At 37.1% G+C, this 15305-nt stretch overlaps 1 protein-coding gene across 1 annotated transcript; it reads right to left on the bottom strand.

Moving 5' to 3' along the window:
- Positions 1 to 643: 643 nt before the first annotated feature.
- Positions 644 to 2798, bottom strand: LOC149851279 (protein VAPYRIN-LIKE-like). Its single transcript, XM_089999671.1, has one exon. It carries the CDS (start codon positions 2230 to 2232, stop codon positions 802 to 804), a length of 1431 nt encoding a protein of 476 aa, XP_089855797.1. The 5' UTR covers positions 2233 to 2798; the 3' UTR covers positions 644 to 801.
- Positions 2799 to 15305: the final 12507 nt, after the last annotated feature.

Below are 15305 nucleotides of genomic sequence, written 5' to 3'. Positions count from 1 at the left end.
TAATCAAAATTGGTGCCTGTGGCTGATGAAGGGAGAAAGCAGGTTAATAATTTTTTATAAGAATTTAAAAGAACACTGTATTCACACCTTAACAATGTTAACAGATGGGCCGGCCAATTATGTGGGTTTTTTGTTATTACTCTCACTGGCCAGGGGATATGCCTAAAGATTGGGCAGTGGGACAGGAATCCCTTATACATGTTTTGGGCCTTTTTGTTTATGGGCCATCTATTTTTGGTTTGTTTTTTGTGTACACAGATTTGTTTTGTTTAATTACCCCAGCATTACTCATCGAAAAAAGAGAGGCTCTGTCCTGTTGAGAGAAACCCAAACTGATTGCAGCAAAGAGAGGATAAAAAAGCCTGGGATTTAAGATTTGACACAAGAAGCACTTGGCTTTAGTTTCCTTTTTTGTTCCTTCTCTTTAAAAGATGTATAGGTTTGCAGATAGCTTGTCATAATAATCACAACGATAAGAGCTCTACAGTAAGAGATCCTGTGGTTAGCTCTGTTGGAAGCCAAGCAAAATGACAACGGAAACAAGAGTCGCTTGGATGGTAGTGGTTCATTGCAATCGGTTCATTTGGGAGTCGGTAGTGGCTCCGGCAGATCAAATGACAAATCATCATCATCCCCAAACGAGTACTTTTCATCTTTCTTTGAAAATCTTACTAGGAGAATGCACGGTGAAGGGAGAGCCAAGATGGGAATCCCTTCTTTTTTCTCTTCCTCCAACTACCACGAGAGTAGGAGGAAAATGATGATTACATTCCCAAGAGGGGAAATTGATCGGGCTTACAGTTACAGTTGCTGCTCTTCCTTCTCTCTTAGTAGGGAAACAAGAGGAGCATGATCCAAGGAACAAGAGAAACCAAACGGGCAACGCGCACCTTTCAGACCCTTGTTGTTGTTCCAACGAGCGCCGCGGCCGATCAGAAGTTTCGCGACGCGGTCGTGGCCGGCCTCCGCCGCGAGGTCCAGCGGCGTGTAGCCGGCGTCGTCGACGGCGTCGATCCCAGCTCCCCGATCCAGCAAGAACTCGACGTTCTCCACCCTACCTTTGAAGGCCGCCCTGTGCAGGGGCGTCCACCCGTTCTGATCCCTCCCGTCCACCGACGCCCCCTGCAACACGTACTCCTTCATCCCGTGCACGTTCCCCTCCTGCCCTGCCGCCCTGTGCAGCTTGTCCCCGAGGCAGAGGGCGTCCATCAGGCGGTAGTGCCCCGACTCCATCGCCAGCATGTGGGGCGTCTTCCCGTCGCGGGTGACCGCGTACTTGGTGCTGCAGACCCCCAGCAGGAACTCCACTGCCCCGAGCTGCCCATCCGCCGCCGCGCAGTGGAGGGGGCTCCACCCGTTCAAGTCGACCCGGTCAACGTCGCCGCCGGCGGAGATGCAGAACCGGAGGGCGTCGACGTTGCCGTGGACGGCGCACAGGTGAAGCGGCGTCCGCCCCAGGGAGTCGACGGAGCCGTCGACGTCGAAGCGGCCGGAATCAACGAACGCGGCGAGCACGTCCAGCCGGGTGAACGAGACCTCCGAGTGGAGGAAACGATCGACGGCAGGATCGACGGCCGCGCCGGCGGAGAGCAGAGCCCTGACGGACGCAGCGTTGCCGGAGTCCACGGCTACGTAGAGAGGGGAGAACCCATGGCCGTCCGTGCAATTGACGTCGGCGCCGGCGTCGACGAGGGCGGATACGAATTCCGGCTTCCCGATTCGAGCGGTGGAGAGCAGGAGGTCGGACATCTGAGAAGGGGTGCAGACGGAGACGGCCTTGGCGAGTAGGACGGAGGTGGCGCCGGCGCCGCTGGAGATGATGGCACGGGCGGTGTCTTCGCCTGTGAAGGAGATGGGGAGGGTGGCATCTTTGTAGACGTGGGTGCCAGGCTCTGAGAAGATGGAGTGGAGCTGCTCCACTTCGGCCTTGCCGGTGGGGAGCATGGAGCTCCTTATGGAAAGATTGTCCTGAGGGAAGGCCAGTGGAGGGCGGTCGTCATAGCGGTTGTTGGTGGTGGTGGAGATGTAAAAGTGGGCGGGGGAGAGGGGAGGGATGATGGCGAGGGAGGAGGGCTTGATGGTGAAGGCGGACGGGTTGGTGGTCGATATGTTAATGGCTACCGACATGGTGTGCATCAGATTCTCCACCCTGAATCTCGCGGAGCATCGCTGCTGCCCCCTCTTGAACAGCAACTCCAATTCCTTCACGTCCGTGCGGACCAGCCGATCCATGCTCCCTCTCGCCTCCCTCTCACCTCCTCATCTCCTGTCCTTAAACAATTGACCCACCCATCTTTCTTCCTTTTTCTCCGCTTAGAGGACGAGGTGTTCAACGATGGTGACAGAGTATCTGTGTGCCGCGACTGGCAATAAAAACAAGGTGACAAAAAGGGAGGACAAATTTCTACGCTACGCACCCCACCGGAACATGCCGCCCATTGGGATAGAAACAAATTCGTCACCCACCTAAAGAAGTCTCCAAGCAACAAACCTAGCTTTTGTTCTGATCTAAAGGTCTTGTTCCCCTTTTTTTGCTTTTTTCCTCTTAAGAAGAATCGTGGTCGTGAGTATCTTGACGAGCGATGTTCTATTATTGCAGCCCTTTTTTGAGCTGAGAGGGGATCTAGGAAGGAGCTGTACAAAAGATTGATATCGATTTAGATATCTTTCTACTTAAATCTTTAAAAAATAAAACATACTTGAATGCTTAATTTAAATCTACAAATGTGTTTATCATTACTTGTTCATTAAGAATGATGCTTTAGATTGAACCAATTTAATAAAAATTCTTGATTTTTATTTAATCATTTTTTTTGTGATATGAACCGTTGATTTCTTTTATAGTGCTAAATACATTGTGAAGGCCTTGACTTGACAATGCAGAACCAAACCCTGCTGGAGCACGTGTGTCCTTAGTTTTCAAAGGTGGGGCTACGTAAGGCAAGGTGGTCATGAGACCCATTGGGGGGGGGGGGGGGGGTTCTCGCTTTGGCGAGGGTTCTTTGTCATAAAAAAATTACAAGTTTTTCTAAAAAAGACATACAGATCACATCTATGAGTTTAGATTAAGTAAAAAATATATGCAAATATGTTTTTTAAAGGAGTCTGAAACAGTCTAAAAGATAAATGGTCTGAAACTTATACATTATTCTATATATTCTGTTTGTTCTCTCTTTTAATACTTGTAAATTAATAAAAAGCTCTCAAAATTTTCATTTGGATGTATGCATGGTATTGCTGAACCAAGTAAATCTCTTTGTTATTTTTATGGGTATATGTTTTTTCTGGTTATTACCCTAATCACGTTGTCATCAAATTTGAATATAGCAAGATCCTGAGCATGGGTCTTAGAACTACAGCAAACTCTCTGTACGAAACTACGACTCAGTACTTGAGCTAAGTGTAATATGCTCAGCCATGAAACACAGGATGCAGTTACAAACAACATCAGTTTACTAACAAAATTTGGGTGTGATTATACCCAAAATCTAAGCTTAGTGTGAGAAGCTAATTGGATTTGGGTATGGAAAAGGATCTCTGTAACTAAGTCTGGATCCATATGCTGCTCTGTAACAACACATTCAAACCAGATCTATGTGCACCTGTTGGTGTTTGGCGTTTGCGATTACTGGCGCAAATGGACGAAGTAGAGGCTGGACCATGATTGATCGGATATGGATTTTAATTTTATGCAATAAGTTTGGTCCGTATCCTTATCTGAAATAAGACCAATTAAAATCAGAATTATTTATGGTGGTAGCTTGGTCTGGTAATACTATGTTGAAAACATGTATTTTACATATAAAGAGTATAAATGGTTCAGATTCGATCTGGATCCCAATGCAGACCCCAATGCCATCTGAGTCTTTGTTCATATAAGTAAAACCAAACTGAAAACACATTCTGATACTTTAGGATACATATCCGGAAAATGTATCAGATTCAGATCAAAGGCCTTATAATGAACCTAAGGGACTTGTGTGTGCGTGTCCTTGGTGACTTGACACTGACATGTACAACCATAATTTTAGCATTTTAAAATAATTTATTATTTTTAAATATTATTCAGTAACATACATTTTTTAGAATTAAAAATAAAAATTAATTTTTATTGATTAAAAAATAAAAAAAATTCTGCGTTCTCATGTCTTACTTTTTTGGGGACACATATCCAATGTCTTACGTGAACATTTTGCCAGTAATCTTCAATTTCAAGATTGTATCCCAACTTGCTGAATTAATGTGTTCTAGACATTCCTGCCTAACCGGTAGTAAGTGGTAACATGGTGCAGAAAATGAAGAAAGTTGCCAGTTCAGAGTCAGTATTTGATTTATCCGGCAACTTGGGCTTTGTTGGGAGTGGGAGGGGAGACGGTATTTAATGAGAGTTTAATTAATACCACCACAGAGGTGAGATTAATAGTGTTGACAGTGGAGAACGGGGTGGGGATGAGTCATTTTCAACCACATCTTCACAATATAATTGACAACTCTATCTCCCAATTTTCTTCTCCACTCCCATCATCCCTCTCATCTCCTCTCCAACACCGGCTCCCAAACAGAGGTACTTCTGTACTTACAGTTCCCTGTTGATGATCATCTTTTTTAAGATCAATCAACTTTGACATTATGTACTGTCGCTGGTCAGATCCCGTAAGGCATGGGGTTTTGTTGATTACCCGGGTTTACTTCATAGAAAGGTAGGCTTATTAAGTGATCTGCATCTCTAGAAAGGTTCCTCGTCTTCAAAAAATTATTTACTGTGGCCAGCCAATTCCATGAGTCTTGATGCATTGAGGACGCGGGTGCTGCCTCATCTTTGCTGCTTGGTTGAAAAGGAGCCCTCCGGGGAGAAGCTCATCAGTTACTTCTCTCACTGAAGTTCGATTGAAAAGGTTTGATATCTGTATGAATTTCATCTTGCAAAGACATGAAGCCTCTGTTTAAGTCCCTTGTGAGGCCTTAGTTTTTTTTTCATTGTACATAAAAATTCTATTATTTATTTAAAGGATTGCACCTTTTTTTCCTTAAATTCTTAATATATGGGACACTGCAGGCCAAGAACGTTTCAGGGCAGTCACCTCCTATCGGGGTGCTGTTGGTGCTTTAGTTGTATATGAGATTAGTAGACTGCAGACTTTCGACAGCATTGGTAGATGACTCAACGAACTTCAAAGTGAGTCTCTCTCTTCTGTTGTAGCAAGAAATGCACTCATTATTTCTTTTATAATTTGAACAGCTCATTCAGATATGAATGTTGTTACCATACTTGTTGGGAACAAGTCTGATCTCAAGGAAATGAGAGAGGTAAAGTACAGAGGAAGGTAGGGCTGTAGCGGAGTCTCAAGGTCTGTTCTTTATGAAAAGATCGGCACTTGATTCATCCAAAGTCGATGCTGCAAATCCGGACTGTTGTCAAAGAGATCTATAGTATATTGAATAGGAAAGTTTTCCCGTCTTTAAGAGCTGAAGAAGCTAGATAACAGGCGGGGAAATGGGAAGACTGTGGTCTTACATGGAAACAAGAATGAACCTTTAGGGAAGGGATCATGGTGTTGTTCTTCCTAGTACAATATATTATTTTGTTTCTTCACATTCTTTTGTGCTTCATTGTTGGTTGTTTTGGTGCAAATGTTGGTCCAAACCACTCACTACTGTGTAGAAATTTGTGAACGCCTGCTATTATCAAGTTCTGATCAAGTTTTGGTGACTTTGGCTGAATAACGTCTGAAGGTTCTCTGTTTGCATCTTATCACTGGATTCTAAAATAGGAGGCCCTAGGTGGTGGCCTAAAATCACAAAGAGGCCACCCGGCCCTGTTTGTTACCCTTGGGAGCCTCTTTCATTTGAAAGGGTCACTTTAGAGGGAAAGTCCTTCCTCATGAGGGAGGTATGAACTCATTTTGACAGAAAAACTGTTTTTTGCATATATTATTTAGGTCCCATCACATATTTCTCATAGAGATGTTCGTTTCACCCTTTATAAGAAAGAGACTCTATTTCCTATGAAAGAGAGTTTCTTTCATAGAAAAGGGCATGAAACAAATGTCCGTTCAGTGAGGCCAAACGTAGTCTTAAAAAATTTTGAAAACTTCATGGGAGTTTTATGGCTGAGTCTTGTTACTTGGATTGCCATCAAACCTTTCTTTTCATAGGACAACCTTTTGAGTTGTATTAGAATGATCATAGTTACCGGTATTGTTATTTGTTTCAAAATTACTTGGCCTCATGAACCACCAATCCGCCTAATTTTTTTCAAAATCAGTTTTAGAGGAAAAATTCAATTTTATTAAAATTATTCTATCCTACTGATCATGAAAGATAATCTTTAAGGATTTGTATTGACTATAACTACTACTTTGAGGTGCAAGGCCTTTTTAAGGTTTGTTAATTGAACTTTGAAATTTGGACTTGGACTTTTTACTTGAATTTAACTTTGCTTCGGCCTAGTATTGGTCCAATTGGCTTAGGTTGGGTTCAGCTTTTCTTGCCTTGGTCTTGCTTCTATGTAATTTCGTTCGACTTTTGACCTCCTATTAAGAACCCGCATTTTTAGCTTGCAAGACTAAGGGTTGGACCTTGACTAACCCAATCAATGGTCGTTCTTGACCACTTTTTACTTTGCCAACCAGCCAAATTGCTAGCTCATTTTTTGCTAAGGCTTATGTGGATATATATATATATATATATATTTATTTATTATGAAAAAAAGCAGTGTCTTTCATCTCCTTAATGATCTTTTCTTCTCCTGTAAACCCACACAAGGTCTTCAGTGTCGTGGTGGGTGGTTCATCAACTAAGGTCCAAATAGGTGTGGGCATGATTGTGTCTTGGAAGCGAGTTGCAAACGAGTACTTTTCAAGTTCTTTTTTTTTTAAAGGCAAGCTGGGGTTAGGCTGACCCCTACCAGTTATACAACTATACCATTGGGTTTTGAACATGCAACGTCCCAACACAAGGTGACGTGCACTAGCTGCTCCTACCATACAAGAGGAACCCCGTTGCTTACAAGCTTGGACTGAGTATGAACTCCTACTCCAAAAAAAGTGAAAAGTGGAAGTGATAAAAAATCCCGATTCCTAGTCATGAGAATCCCAAGTTTCAATTGTGACACTATTTGGATGTTAGATTCTTTTATTGAATTATAATGATGTAAGCATGATACTATTTGGATATTAGAATTACTTTTATAAATTTTGAGATAATATCAATATATTTTGTTATTACTTCATAAGTTTGTCCTTTTGACAAAAGAAATCAAGAATTTTCTACTTTATATTGGCATTGGAAAACATTTCATAGTATAGATTTTTAAAACACTTTTTACTCTTAATATATCTTTTTATTTTTAAAAAATTACATAATAATTAACTTATGTTGTTATGTTTAGTTGAAGTTTCATAGATTTGTAATATAAGTGACAGTATGCATAAGTTCTGCACAAAAACTTTGTTATTTCAATGTTTGTTTCTAAAGTAAGCTTGTTAAGGTGTTGCTTTTACATATTTTATACTTCTGTTGAAGGTACTTGTATATCATTTTCTTAAGTGACCTACATTTTCTTAAGTGACCTATATTTTCTAATATAATGCTAGTAGTTTAATGGTTGTGATCTTTATTTCTAGTAGATATTTAATGGACCGTCCATATAATCGTGCCTACATAATTCATGTTTATATTAAATTTTTATGATAAATAAATAAAGACATACAAATATGTATGTGCATAATTTATTTTTAAAATATAAAACTAAATAACTAAAAGAAATAAATACCCCTTTATATGGCTTAATATATATCTAAATTAAAATATAACGGCCCATCCATATGGAGGGGCCTAGATTATGTCAATTTTTATGACAAATAAGATGAATAGACACATAAGGAAACTCACGGCGAGGCCAAGGTTGTTTATGTTTTCTAAGGTACCATGTTATATATTTAGTAGGAATTTCTTGCTTTCTACTACGCAGTGTCCATTGGAGTACAGGTTGGAGAGGAAATGAGCGATAAGATGTATAGCATAATGGCTGATGCATCATTCCTTCTCTATTCAGTGGATGGGACAATATGGTGGAGAAGAAATGGGCTGTAACACGATGTAATCATTAGCATAATGCCTGATGCATCATGATCATTAACTGTTCATTCAGACGATTCAGTCCAGGAGCATCAAAAAAGAAATTCTTGTAGGATTCAGAGGATTCAGTCCAGGTTAGTAGCGGGCACGACAAATGTCGTAGCTATGTTATTTGCTGATGCCCTGCGCATTGTAGGACATAGTGAAAGTTCAAAAAATAGTTAAGAGTTGGTGTTATTACTGTAGTAACCATTTTTTCAAAAGTTAGAACCCTCTTCTGTTGGTTGATCCACATTGATTTTTTAGTACGAAGTCGTCTTCAATGAGATGGCTGAATGGGTGGACGTACACACTTTGCATTAGAATCTTTGATGCAATCCTCAAGAGACATATAAATTTAGTCAAGGTGATAGGATCCTTACCAGATGATTGATGACTTTGATTTGTGTGATTGCCATTACATGCATGCCATCACCTTCTTGCAAGGCTGAAAATGCTCCATTGTCAGCAACAACCCCCCCACAGGTACAAAGAAAGTTGCAATCCACTGTGTTGCATATAAACATGACAACGTGAAGCATTTCATAGAGAATCTGATAGTAATCCTACATTACTATGTGAGTATTTATGTCAGACCTGGAAACAGTGATTTGCACAACTCGTTGCCTGGTTAACTTGTTGACATATGTAGGATTTATGTAGTCGGTCGACGGGTGAATATCGAGCGAAACCACCATGATATATGAATTTCAAACGAGAATAATAATCTCACACAGCCAACGCAACAAGACAGTAATCTTGTAATAACAATTGACGCCGAGCAAGAACCATTCAGTTATATTACCAAGTGACTTGTCGTATCCGGATTTGTGATATTATGTAACTGAACAATATCGTTATGCTGGCTCAGGTCCATGCCTTCTAGGGGGATTCTATAGCTACGGTGTTTTCTGTAAGACAATCTCGCACAGTGAGAGAAGGTGGGCAAACTTTGCAGTTGATTTTTTTACACAAAAGTTTGATATGTAGTAGGTTTTCAACTCTTGTAATAAACGATCAAATGCTTTGACCAAATGATCGAATACTATGGCTTCCATCCTTCTTACCTGCAAGCAATGAAGCAAAAATGTGAGATGTTAACAGTTACTGAACATTGTCGTGTGTTCTGCATACTTTGCGAGTCATTTGAAATTATTTGCGAGACATCTATTTCTTCTTCATGCATTTTTTTGGGGTCATTTCAGTGTGAAACGACAGTTGGGAGGACATACCTCTCCATCGACCAATACCAGTTTCATGATGTTCCTTTCCTATGGGCCATTCTTGTAACAGATGACGGGTGATTTATACAGAACACCACACTTGATCGTGCAACTCTTCATATGTACATGCAACGCGTTCAATGGGACCAGATGTGCCTCCAACATACCTTTGTTAGCACATCTGATGGTGCTTCCAGCTTTATTATCCATTAAATTATATCGATCTAAATATGACACGAATGTTACTAAGTGTAATGGAAGTAACAAGATTGTCGGATGGACAAAAAGAAAAGCATGCAAACAACAACTATAGAAATTCACACGTTGAGAGGATGGTGCAATAATGAAAATCAAATAAGAAAAAAACACAGCAAAGGACCTCTCTCTCTCTCTCTCTCTCTCTATATATATATATATATATATATATATATATATATATATATATGGCCGATGGTCTATCTTTTTTCTAATTTTTCTCCCTTTTACTGAACTCTGGTCAGATGTGGGAGTTAGTGTGCCACCTGTGATGTACAATTGTTGTATACATTGTTGGTGTTTCTACTATGCTTGCCAAGAGTCTTTTTGTGGATCCGAGTTGTTTTTGTAAGCCATGTGAAAACTGTGGCACCATAGAAACGAATTTTCCACAAGAGTTATCCACCTCACACCAAAGTTGTCAGCCAGGAGATATTAGATTCGTGGGTAAAGGACACGTTTGTATAATACTCATAATTTTTTTATAATTATTAAATAAATAAATACAAAATTTTATGTTTCAAATTTGAGATTTATTTTTTATTTGAATTAAAATTTAATTTGAATAATTATTTGAGTTTGAATCTCAATATGATTTGAATTTCATTTAAAATTTAATTTCAATTTTTAAGTGAATTTTATTTGAGATTTATTTTCAATTTGAGTTTCAATTTAATTTTAATTAAATGTGAATTTGAATTTAGATTTGGATTTGATTTAGATGTTTGCTTTGTTTTTAGATTTGATTTAGAAGCTAATTTGGATTTGATATGGATTTAACTTAAATAAAAACTTGGATCTAAATTAGATTTAGATTTAAATTAGAAATTAATTAGGTAATTAACTAAATCAATTATGAAATCTAATTCAAGAGGGTGGGACCCCCCCCCCCCCCAAGTGAGCCCATCCTACTTATCTAAAGTTCTTTACTTCTTAACTTCTAATTATCGAGAAAATACCACTTTATCAACAAACAAACATCTAGTTAGTTTCCTAATTAAAAAACAAGTCTATGGGTTAAGAGATCTCAAAAGTTTTCTAATGGCTTAGGAAATCCAATTTAGCCTAGGATTTTAAGGAATATGCAAATGATAACTTAGTGATAGGCTTGAGGAGAGTTACCTTATGGGATTGGCATAAGGAGATTTTAAAAAGAGAAGACCCATTCACACCCCCTATCTCTTTACATTAAACACTCCCTCTCTCTCTTCCTAATTTTGTCTTCTTCCTCCCTATCACACTTCCTACTTGAAGGAGTTTGGTGTTGGAGTGATTGTTCCTTTATTGGTGATATAGCTAAGAGGAGAAAGGTGATCATAAAAAAAGGTCTATTAGTTTTATGGTTTTGGTTTTTGGTTTTTGGCTTTCGAGGTCAATGCACTCTAACTATTAGTGTATGTAAGATGTTAAAGAGCATGAGAATGTTGAGATATGATTATCATATGCATATTAAGTTATATATCAGTCATGAATGAGGTAAGAATTGATGTTATATAGTCCATGGAGCAATAAAATGTCTAAAAATATTTTTAGCAAAAATTATTTTTGGTGTGTGGCTTAATTCAAGTGTTTCTTTGAAAAGAAAATAGTTTGGTATGATTCTTGAATTATGTTGTGTTAGATTTATTCATGAACATCATGTATTAAGTTAGTTTTATGTTAGATATAATAATAATTGATTCATGACTTATTTCAAAATCCAAGAATAGGATCTGATTCTTTTGAAGAAAAATAGATTTTCTCATGTAAACACATTGGATCTTATATTTGATTTGTATTATGAATTTGATCTCTATGATTTCAGCATGCATGATTGTATTTATATTAAATCAAAATCATGAAATACATGATTATTGTGTTTTATTTATGAAAAATATAGAATTATTTATGTGTTTCTTGAAAATGCATTATGTCTTGTTATTTTAGATTCCAATCAATCTAAAAGAAATTCACGGTTCTAAAAAATGGTGAATTAAAAAAATCTTAAATTTTAGAGGAATGTTTCAGACATGTAGTCTCAAAAAATAATTTGGGTTCGTTTGACTCTAGTTTGAGAGATACAACTTCTGCAAGTCAGTATAAATTTTTTATCCTAACAAAAATTCTGTGAGGGTCTTTATTGATTTTACTGCTCCCAAACTACTTAAGGTTTATGGACAATATTTTTATGTGTTAGTTTTTATATCAAAAAATACATGATAAAAATCTTGTGTAATGATTCATCACGATTTAAGAATTAAAAATCATGAAAGTTTGTTCTAAAACCTAAAATTTCTGAAACACAGTCTGTTCAAGAACAGGAACAGATTATGGTGTATGAATTTTAATTCTCTACTGACATAGAGTTTATACCTATTTTTTTGGAGCTTGTGTCAAACACTCCACTATAATAAAATTTAATGAATTCATTTCATTTGGTAAATTCGTTGGCTGATGGATCTTTAAAAATGCTGAACCAAATAGGTTTGTTCTGTGAATAGAAAACTAGTTTTAGTTAGAGAATTATTATTCTCTGATCTATAATGAGTTTAAACCTACCTACAAATAGTTAACACACATGTGCATCTACAGTAAAAATCCTAGATTTAAATTAATTATATATAAGGTATGGCAAAATTTATACTAACTGTGAAATTATGTTCATACATTTCCTAATTTGGAACTCTTGTTTGTATACATGTCATGATTCATAAAGTAAACCAGTTGGATATGGTTGATTCCAGAACTAAAACAGATGGGCATACTACTTGTTAGAGTACAATATGTGGTGCTAATGATGCTATATGTTGGTGCATTCAATTGTGAACATTGTTGATTCATATGTTGTAATTTTTGTTACAATGCTAAAATGAATTACATATTTTGTCACTATGCTTGAATGATGACATGATATGTAGCATGATGATATGACATGCAACATGAGGTTATGATGTGCAATATGATGTTATGGTATACATCATGAAGATATATGCTATTGTTTTATGCTATAAGACATGTTATGCATGCTTGCAGAAGTGGATGCTCATGAATGAGCTTATGGTTCAAAGAACTACTTTAGTATTGTAAGAACATGAATTTGATATGTTGTATATGCTTATATATGATATTTTCTAAGACATTGAGAGATATGCATGCATATGTTGATGAATTAATTTATCATTTTAGGAAAAAAATATGGTGCCATGTGTGCACAAATGTATATGATATTATTGTGCTATAAGGCATAAAAAGCATGCTTGCACACATGATTGTTCAAATGTGAGCAAGGTGTTGAAAGTGTACCAAATTGTGAATAAGCTGCATTGACCTATGACCATAGTAAAGATAACCCTATTTGGTGTAAGAGTATTTGTTACCGGATGAATCTGTGGATTCTAGGTACACTTGTTGAGCGTATGTTACCAAATATCTTGGACGTGGGTATACCTTGAAAATGATATATGTTATTAGTGATCTTTGGTCTACATTAGAGATTGTAGGTGGTACAAAACTTTGTTGGACCTTATTATGTTTTTTAGAGCAACACATCTTACTTAGTCCCTAGTCCTTAGAGTTAAGGGTCTGAGCTACTATGTGTCCTAGGTGGTATGTTCTAGGACTCTGTAGAGTTGTACGATCGATTTTGTTTGTTTTTGCCACTGAGAGAGCTTGTCTCGATCGTGGACTACTCCTAGTGGGCTCTGACTCGGTCATTTAGTTTAGGTTGAATCAAGCATAGGTTAGAGAAAGATTAAATTTGTACTTCCATACACAGATTTTTTATCTAGATTTTTTTGGTTGTTTCAATCATCGATTTTGATTTGGGCTTTGATGGGTCTGAATAGTCAACCTATGGTAGTTTCAAGATTCAACATGGTAGTTGTGATGGTTTGAGTTAGATTTGAATTATAATCTACGTTTTTCTCTAATTGATTTCACGTTGGGTTATGGATGAGACCGAGAGCCAATGGAAGCGAATTTTCTTGAATTGTCGCATGTCTTGGTTTAATTTAACGTGTATTTTGAAGGTTCTCTCTCTCTCTCTCTCTCTCTCACACACACACACACACACACACACATATATATATATATATATATATATATATATATATATATATATATATATATATATATATATGTGTGTGTGTGTGTGTGTGTGTGTGTGTGTGTGTGTGTGTGTAGTTATCAGGTACAACAACTCTAAATTTATTTTATGTTGGTTTTGCTAAATCAGTCTATAGGTATTTACAAACAGGTATATTACCCGGTTTGATTTCTGTTGGATTGTGCATCACGGGGCAGATCTATTTATTTGGATTTTTATCTTGTTATTTGTGTTTGAGTGAATATATCACAGTCCCAAATCATGTTAAAAAAAAGAGATCTGAGTTTTGTGTGCCCCAGCTAGGATTTTCTTTTTTATTTGATAAATTATGTTGTTGGAGGTATAAACATAACCTCATGATTCCATATTTGATGGCTTGTATAGTTTGTTGTTCTGTGAATTTAAATGCTAAGATTGTGGACAACATGTTTAACGGATGATGTGTTCTACGTTAACAGTCTATTTATATTCATCACAAAAATAGATTTCTTTTTTAACATGCTTAGGTTTGTGAACAGGCTCCGACCTACTTACACATGTATATTTTCTTTTCAGCATATTTAGGTATAGAATGTATTGATTTCTTTGGGTTAACGTTTGAACATGGATTTAAATTGACCATTTATGTAGTTCATGTACCTGTACATAATTTGGTGTTCTTCGGTATGGTACATGTCCAACCGAGCACAAGAATTGGTTGAACCAAGATCTTGTTGGGTATGATCGAGCCCAAGGGTTCGATCAAAATCCAAAGGAGCTGTGAGTTTGGATTTCAGGTTTGACTGGTATGCTGAAGGGGGCACCTGAATAAGTCCACTGACCTATCCCAACCCTATATCATGTTATGGTGGGTCAAGCAACATATATATATCAAGTGCTTCCGTCAATGCATTTAGAATTTTTTTTTATATAAATTTGGTTCTTTATCCAATGATTTGATCATGTATACTTTGCTATTTTCCTATACATGAAATGATTTAGCTTATGTTCTCATACATATTTAGTTATGTGCTTATTATGCATTAAATATGATGTTAAAATGTAGCTTGACATGCCTTAAAGAAATTTGATTGTGGTATTTTAGACCTTGCATATGTGATTGATTTTATATATGAGAACTTCTTCTTTAAACTTGAATATTCTTTTTAATGTGTTCAAGCATGAAGCCTGATAAAATCTATTTTTTTAAATTAGTTATGTAAATATATTTCAATTGGTAGGAATTGGGGTTTTTCATTCATATAGTTTAAAATTGTTTTGTTAAATGACTTGAAAATCTGATTTAAAAATTTATTTGGAATACTGAAATTTATCATATACTATCCAAAAATATGATTTCTATTGAAACGATGAAAGTTGGTCGGTCATAGATATTTAATTGAATTCAAACCTAATAAGGATGAAATTGGTCAAACACAAAAAGTTTGGATTTTATGCCAATATGATTAAATCTGATGTGCTTGATAAAGTTGACATTCGTTCACTAGCCATGAATAGGCTTTGGTGTTATGTCTTGTAAACTATGAATACTATATATGTTCATCTATAGGCGATTGTTGTTCACTAAAGATTTGCAATGTCATTTAATTTTATTAAATTTTATAGTGGTTATGTGTGAATCATAT

Source organism: Nuphar pumila, chromosome 1, assembly GCF_984573655.1.
Source record: "Nuphar pumila chromosome 1, dmNupPumi1.hap1.1, whole genome shotgun sequence".
Classification (NCBI taxonomy): domain Eukaryota; kingdom Viridiplantae; phylum Streptophyta; class Magnoliopsida; order Nymphaeales; family Nymphaeaceae; genus Nuphar; species Nuphar pumila.
The sequence above is the reverse complement of the archived record's forward strand: the minus strand, read 5'-3'. Positions and strand labels throughout refer to the sequence as shown.